This window comes from Hippocampus zosterae, chromosome 3 (genome assembly GCF_025434085.1).
Source record: "Hippocampus zosterae strain Florida chromosome 3, ASM2543408v3, whole genome shotgun sequence".
Lineage (NCBI taxonomy): Eukaryota > Metazoa > Chordata > Actinopteri > Syngnathiformes > Syngnathidae > Hippocampus > Hippocampus zosterae.
In genome coordinates this window covers 19,481,130-19,488,702 of record NC_067453.1, presented here as the reverse complement: position 1 = coordinate 19,488,702, position 7,573 = coordinate 19,481,130, and the positions used below count along the sequence as shown (strand labels likewise).

General features: G+C 40.7%; 1 protein-coding gene across 1 annotated transcript; it reads left to right on the top strand.

Moving 5' to 3' along the window:
- Positions 1–1,499: 1,499 nt before the first annotated feature.
- Positions 1,500–7,476, top strand: saal1 (serum amyloid A-like 1). Its single transcript, XM_052060351.1, has 13 exons — positions 1,500–1,671; positions 2,043–2,242; positions 2,398–2,496; positions 2,839–2,922; positions 3,039–3,118; positions 3,204–3,263; positions 3,339–3,454; positions 4,019–4,181; positions 4,531–4,613; positions 4,736–4,921; positions 6,255–6,409; positions 6,529–6,621; positions 7,112–7,476. The coding sequence occupies exons 1-13, from the start codon at positions 1,668–1,670 to the stop codon at positions 7,187–7,189; spliced, it is 1,401 nt and encodes a 466-aa protein (XP_051916311.1). The 5' UTR covers positions 1,500–1,667; the 3' UTR covers positions 7,190–7,476.
- The last annotated feature ends 97 nt before the right edge of the window (positions 7,477–7,573 follow it).

Here is a 7,573-nt window from a genome sequence, read left to right as displayed (position 1 = left end):
AACATTTCCCACATTTAAGAACAATGTGTGGCTTGGATGCAAGCATTCATTCATATTAGTCCAAAAATGCATAAAACGTCCTTAATATTCCCTTATCACATCCCACCATGCACGCTAAGTCTATAAAACGTGTTTACTGATGTATTTTATCTGTGATTACTTCTTGTTATTTTTCATGATCCCAAATAGTGATTGCGCGGAAGCTCCTCCATGTGCAAACAGGGTTACGGACTACTCCCACTATTGGACAGCTGTATGATGAGGATGTGTGGAGTCATTCTTGACTGACAGCTTTTATTGCGTGTTGACCGAAGGAGGACATCAAATGAGCCAAATTGCTGAACAGAAGTTTTGATTAGCATGTGGACAATTTCTGACTTTGCAATATTTGTCGGTTAATTTAGGATTACCGGTAGACATACCTCCCTGTTCATGTACCTTGTTGATTACAGTTCCATACACTAAAACTCACTGTATTCTTGAAAACACTTCGTACATGTCATACAGTGCTTCTACAGTGTGGTCAGAGCATCGTGTTCTATTTGCGTAAAAGTACACAGTGCAAAGAAAATGGCTGACCTAACTCATACGAATATGGTTCCTTTGACGTGACAGATTGTTCTTGAGGAGTGATGACCCCATTTCCGAGAACAAAACAAATAGATCGTGCCTATTCGGTTTGCTATGGCGATTAGTTCTGTGGCTTAGTAGGCTTTCATAGAACCCCATTTTTCATAACAAAGCAAACAAATCATGCATATTTTGTTTGGTATGGCTATTGGTTCTATGGCTCACTGTCCAACCTTAATGTTCTGTGAGAGTTCACCAGGTGTGCCGGGGTCTATGATTATGAATGTACTTGCACACAACAAAATACAGTATGAGAACTTGCTGACTGCGTGGACAATGACAAGGTGGACATTTTTGGCAAATGTGAGCTTTTGATACGCACATGGTGGACCCTAATTTAGCAACAAGGTTCAGTTAGCAAGGTGACTGTGGTGTTTAACAAGTAAATTACCTGTGAACTTGTTAAACTTGTTTCAATCTTCCGAAATGTTTTTATGTCAGTTATTTCGCTGTGACAGATTGGACATGGTAAACTTTACAACACACAGATTATGAAAATTGCAATACAGAGAAGTGTGTGGCACTGTCTATGTGGTGACAATCGACACTGAACAGTACACATGGCGAATTTAAATATGGGCCATTTGATGAGAAATGTCCACAATCGTAGTTTCAATATGTGCAGAAACATCCATCCATCCACCCATCCATTTTCTAATCTGCTTATCCTTTCAAGGGTCGCGGCCGTGTTGGAGCCTAACCTAGCTGTTTTAGGGCAGTACAACCTGAACTGGATACCAGCCAATGTGCAGAAATAAAGAAATCCAAATGTAACGTTCGGTGAACCGTTGGCCACCGACTTTGGATTCTCACGTTAAATCCAATAAACATCCGATCCCTCAATTGTCCGTAGAGGGTGTTATTGAGTTCAACTGTGTTGCGGAGACTCAACGAAGAAGACAATGATGTTGTGACATTGCGCATGCGCTAGCGGTTTAAATCGCTTTGTGGAAATATTTTGAAAAGCATTCTCCTACGATTTCAATGCTGCACGTAATGGTTACCGATTAATTATGTCTAACAAGTAAACGGTAACAATGGGTGAGCCGATATTTTTAAATTACATGCTTGCTACAAAACTCTGCCAATGTTTAGCCGCTAGCTAAAGTTGTATATCACATTTCATTACATCAATTCATTCGCCGATATAAAGAGCCCTTCAATGTTTGTACTGTACATTGCCTCGTAATCGTCACTTATCAGCCCACACGTTATTTTGGACTGCTAAGGTTGTAACGTAAAATGTGGTCCTTTTTCATAACTCGGAGAATGTATATGCCAGATTAATTGAGGCAGAGGAAAATTATTTTTGCGACGTTAATGTAGTCTATTTGTTATGTGCCGAAAAGCCTCATAACGTTCCCTTGAAGTATCTTGCATGTTGTACACATACATTTATTTTCTAATTTCAGATTACAGTTTTGATGCTGCTGAAAACGAAGCAGGCGAGACATGCGCACCACTGAGAGGCGCTCTCTCTGCAGAAACGGAACGCAACCCATCACCTCCTCCGTACACATCCGACGGAGATGAGGCTGAAGTTACCGATGCTATTGGCGACACAGTATACAGCAAGCACTGGCTTTTCAGCACACTGTCCCGCCTCATCCAGGTTAGGAGACAAAATTCATTCTTTGCAGTCTTGGGAATTAAAGTTTGGGAAAGCAACTAATCTTGAATGCGTATTGATGCACCGTCATCTGAAAGTCTTGGAGCATTAGGCTGTTTTGTGTGTCACACATTGTAACCGGTACATGTGTCCCTCAGATGGTCACAAAAACTCTAGAGGAGTCAGATGGTCAGATACATCTCACTGATGATGAGGAAGAAGATCTGTGTCGCGTTTGGGACATGGCGATGGATAAGGTGGTTTATTGTTCTCGTTTTCCGTTTGTCCATTATATAAAAATTACATTCTGTTTGTGTGCGCTGTATGCAAACTCAATTCCAATTAATTTGGGACATTGTGTTCAACATAAACCACATGCGTACCCAACTGCTTGTAAACAGTTGGGTGCGCATCCATATGGTTGTACTGCAGTAAGCCATACGGATCATCGATCAAAGAATTGCACCCGCCAAAATGGCTAGTGCGAGTTGCGGCGTCAACCATCACAGTGGAAATTCACCGACATTTGGCAGTTGTGAATGTCAAGCCCTGTATCCAGTTAATATTGTATTTAATCGTTTTTAACTTGCTGTGTACAGGATGTGGCTGGCTTCCTGCAGGAGTTCAAAGCTCCAGAGATCCTTCTTGGAGTGATAGCCAAATCTCATAATCCACGTTTGACAGTGAGTGCTCCTGTTATACCTGTTTGACTCTGCAACATTTTCATTTTTAACTCAAATCTACATCATCACCTATGAGCTTGCAGAATGTATTAAAGTTCTTTGTTGTGCCTCATTAGGAAATTTGCGTGGGAATACTTGGAAACATTGCTTGCTTTCCAGACACTTGTTTGACTCTGAGCCAAAATGAAGATTTGGGGTAAATGATTGCCTGCGTTCAAAGAACAAAAAAGGATGAAGTTGCCATTCATGCTTTTTTGATGCAAATCCCCATTTGTCCGCAGGGCTGTGCTATTGCTTCTGTTGGGAGATGCAGATCCGCCAACCCTTCTTGAGACTAGCAGGTGTCATAAGCATCTTCGGAGAAGGAGTCAGACAACCTTCAGCAAATGCCTGATTTTCTCTTGTGATGTTTGCAGGTTGATTCTAACCTGCGTTTCCCAAAAAGATGTCAGTTCACTTTGGCTTCAGCGAATACGACAGCAGACGTCTGTGCGCGGCAACCTCCTTTTCATCATGTCCAGTTCAACCAACAGTATTTACCTTTACTCACATATACAGTACATATGCTACTGTGCTATGTGCACTCACTGGCCACAGCGATAGCTTCAACTGCACAATGTTTTGAGATCCTTTACTAAAATCTGTCTTTACAAAGACCTTTGCCACAGCTGAACTACTAAAGTGTCTCAAAAATATGTACATCCAGCCATCCACTGTCTGAACCGCTTACATTATTAAGCAGTTTGTTATCAGAATGCCATCTGGTTTGTGAAAGATGACATAACTTCCACTTCACTTGAGCCATATAAAGTGGACCAACAGCCATCGTGGCATTTCATCGTCACAACCTTAAAAAAAAAATGAAAACAAAAAACCCCCCACACAAACCAATACAATAATGACACGGATTACCGGTAATTATTTTAAAGGTTTATGTAATATTTTGGGTGGTGTATGTGGACACTAATGTGTACATAAAGCCTAACACTGCATCTTCGATTAAAAAGCAATGCACACACAATATTTTGCCCTTGTCAGCAACTCTTTGTCTGCTTTGTAACATTGATTGTTGACGTGAGTGGTGCTGTTATTGCAGCGGACCTGCTTGAAAAAGTCGGCGAGCTCGTTGACAAGTTATTTGACCTTGATGAGGAGCTGATGAAAGGTTGGATCACGGCTCGGCCTAGTGAGGAGGGTGATGCTGGTGACAGCTGTCTGGATTTAGCCCCATGCCTTCTTGAGGCTGCCAAGCAGCTTAGGTATGAATCTTCAGCTTGAGGTGTAATAAATGTGGGTCGCACTTGGCATTATTGTTATTTACATTCACTGGTCACAGCATCCGGAATGCCTGCTTGATGTGATTTCATATAAGTAACAATACATAGTGACTGATACTCTCTTTCATGTATTGATTTAACAACATAATTTTTGGTGTTGTTTGGGGTGGGCAAAATATTAGAAATGCTGCTATGTATGACATAATTCAGTCTTAGCCCAGTGCAAACTATTCAGAAAGTTGAATTTTGGATACAGGTTCACTATTCAACTGTTTTGCACTTTGTTTCTCTTTGTTCTTACAATTACCGGTAAATGTTTTCATTTTCACAGAGCAGAGAGTCCAAATGGCTTGGAGGTTTACCTTCATGTCTTGCAGCTATTAACCACTGTAAAAGAGGGCATTCAAATGTTTGGTAAGTATGAGAAACACACCTACGATGTATTTCATCTTCCTTCAGCTGTTAGTGTGTTGGTATCAGTTAATGTGCTCCTTTGAACAGTGAGCGAGAAATAATTGTCCCATTTGTTTCTTCAGCTTCCAGTGAAGGACCAGGAAAAGCTGTATGGAATTTTGTGTGTGAGGTTGTCTGCGATGACCTCTGCCAGCCAAGTGATCTTGCAGTTGTTCTGCAGGAGCAGAAAGGTTCTTTGGTACAGGCCTTTTCTGTTTTACAAGCGCTCTATGGATTCCATGAGCAGTGGGAAAGCAAGGATGACGCAAGTAAGTGTAATTAGGCCATGCAACCATTGCTGGAAACCCCAAGCAGTATGTCACTTCAGTGGTATTTGTATTGAATAACACTTAAATTCAAGTGCATATTTGCGTATGCAGGACGTACGCGCAATGTCAAGCTCTATATTCTCGTGCTTCTTAGTTCTCTAAATCGTTGGGTCCCAAACCACCGGTCTGCAGATTGAGGGACAGGGAATTTCTTCTTTTCTTCTTCTTCTTAGCGTGTACCTGAGCTTAAATCCACCCTCCACCCTTTCCATCAGCGTTAACCTTACACATTGTATATTTCCAGATACAGCTTTGAAACGTACATTTTAAATTCGCTTAATAAATAATAATGAAAACAAGCATAGTTCTGCATCTTTGTCACATGAAGCAACACTAATGGTGCAGCAACACGGACAGACAATATTAGAATTTTCACATGCATATCATTTTTATCTGCTGTGAAAAACCTCTAATACTAGCACAGGTTTCTGAGGAGTAGTCTCCTTTTCTTGACCACCCATGTCTTTATTATACTGCCCCCAGTTGGCCGAGACATGCACAGCAGAAGTAGTAGCACAATCGCAAAGAATCAATCATGATGCACCGTGACTAATTCTTTTCATTCAATTTAATTATGTTATGACTGTGTTTTAATAAAACACATTATTAAAGTGTTTTTTTAACTTAAAAACACATTACAAAAATAGTTATTGGGTTTTCTGGGAGACTAACAGATTAATGGGGAAAGATGACATGTGATTCAAGTCTTTTGCATCATACGCATGATCGCGGATTATATTAAACGTGTTTTAAGACATAACTAAATAATTATCAGCAAATATCAGGGCTAAGGACTAACTTTTTTATTGTATATAGTGCTTTTACAACTGCTGCAACTATAAGAAAGCGCTTTACAGAACATTTCACATAAAATAAAAATACAATGGAACACGTAGCATAAAAAACATTGACAATAATATAATCGTGGCAACTATTCCGACATATGCCTTGTTTGAAGCGGTCGGAGATGAAAGAGGAGAGAATCAAAGTCTCCTTTCACCAGTGGATCGTAGACGTCATGATCACAGCGGTGCATGGCGTCACTCACGCACGTCAGCGGCAAGCCAAGCTTGAAAGTAAACAAGCAGCTGTCGTGTCCAGTGACAAATACAGAGATTGGTTTAATTCTCCTGTCTCATTTAGATCCGATTTCAATTTCAAGCACCAACTCTATAAATAACACAATACAATGTTTGCACATGCATAGTAGATGAAATGCAACCATTGTTGGACAGTTTCTATCCCTGAATATGTTGTTGTTTTTTTCTCTAAGGTCTGTCCCTTGTTGGAACTATTTTCCGTCTGATTCAGTCCCAGAGTGAGCACAAAGAGTCTACTAAGGAGGATGATGCACAAGATGAGCAGCTCCTAGCTTTATCAGAAATCACAAGTGAATTTCTGTCCGACATGTGTTGTCGAATTTCCAAGGTAATGCTCACTTGTTGACAGTAAGGCTTAGATTCTTTACATGTGCAGAGTATTGTGGCACATACTGAAGCTGAGACTGACGATGAAACCCGAATAAAGACTTTTCTCTTTGTTTGCAGGACACAGTGGCATCATTGATAAAGAGGGGTTATATGACAGAGAAAAACTGTCTAACAGCTTTTGGAAGTCTCCTTCCCAACTATCAGACATCAGTGAGTGAACTTATCTTCTCGCACAAGTTGACAGAAATATATAAAAATGTTTGCTTGATAAGCTGTGAAATGCCACATTAAAAGTTGCTCTTTCACAGCACACGCGTTGCACTGCCCCTGTTAACATGACTAACAATGACTAACAGGGCAGTCAACAGAGAGGGGCTTGGTTAATCAAGAGGCACCATTTTATAATTGGGTGTATTTTGACATCTGTTCACCCGCTCATGCGATGGTACTGTCGTCAAGCGGGGACCTCCCTCTAATAAAAAAAAGTCCTCAGCAGAATCAATAAGGCTATCAAGTTTTGCTTCCTCTAAGTGTAATACTTTGTAAATGTATGTTTGCACCAGGTAAACATCAAGTATGCTTCCAAAGATTTAAACAAATAATTTTAGTCCTTGTGTCAGGTGAGGACAAGCGATGCCATGAGCAAGCGGCTCATGTGGAAAATTAACAAAACATTTTTTTTTTTCTCGCCACGTCTTAGTTTCAGCACCTGCTGCTCATGTTGTCCCAAACGGATCCTGAGTGGGCTGACAAAGTGAGGAAACAGTTTCCTGTCTGATGGCCGCCGCAGGCCAGCCCCCCCCCCCCCCCCCCCCCCATTGCTTGGACAGTTTCGCACGCTTTTTCGAGAAGCCTTTTTGCCTGCAGACCAGCCCTGGTCCCAATATTTGGCTTTCCACTGGAGACCCTCATTCATTCATTTCATTCATTCATCCAATACAGTCCATCATTGTTGGCAAACAGACTATATTATTCCCTGTATTTCCCTCCAGTTTGCATTGTTCTGTGAAGGTTATTTTGATATTGATTATTTTTTATCATTAAAGATGCTCTCTTTTCTGTAAAGTTGTGCTTCATGTATTAACAAGGTGTTTGTCAGAGTGATGAATGTTTGAATCAAATTAGATAAAAGGCTCACTTTAGCATAGCTGCTGTATGTTGT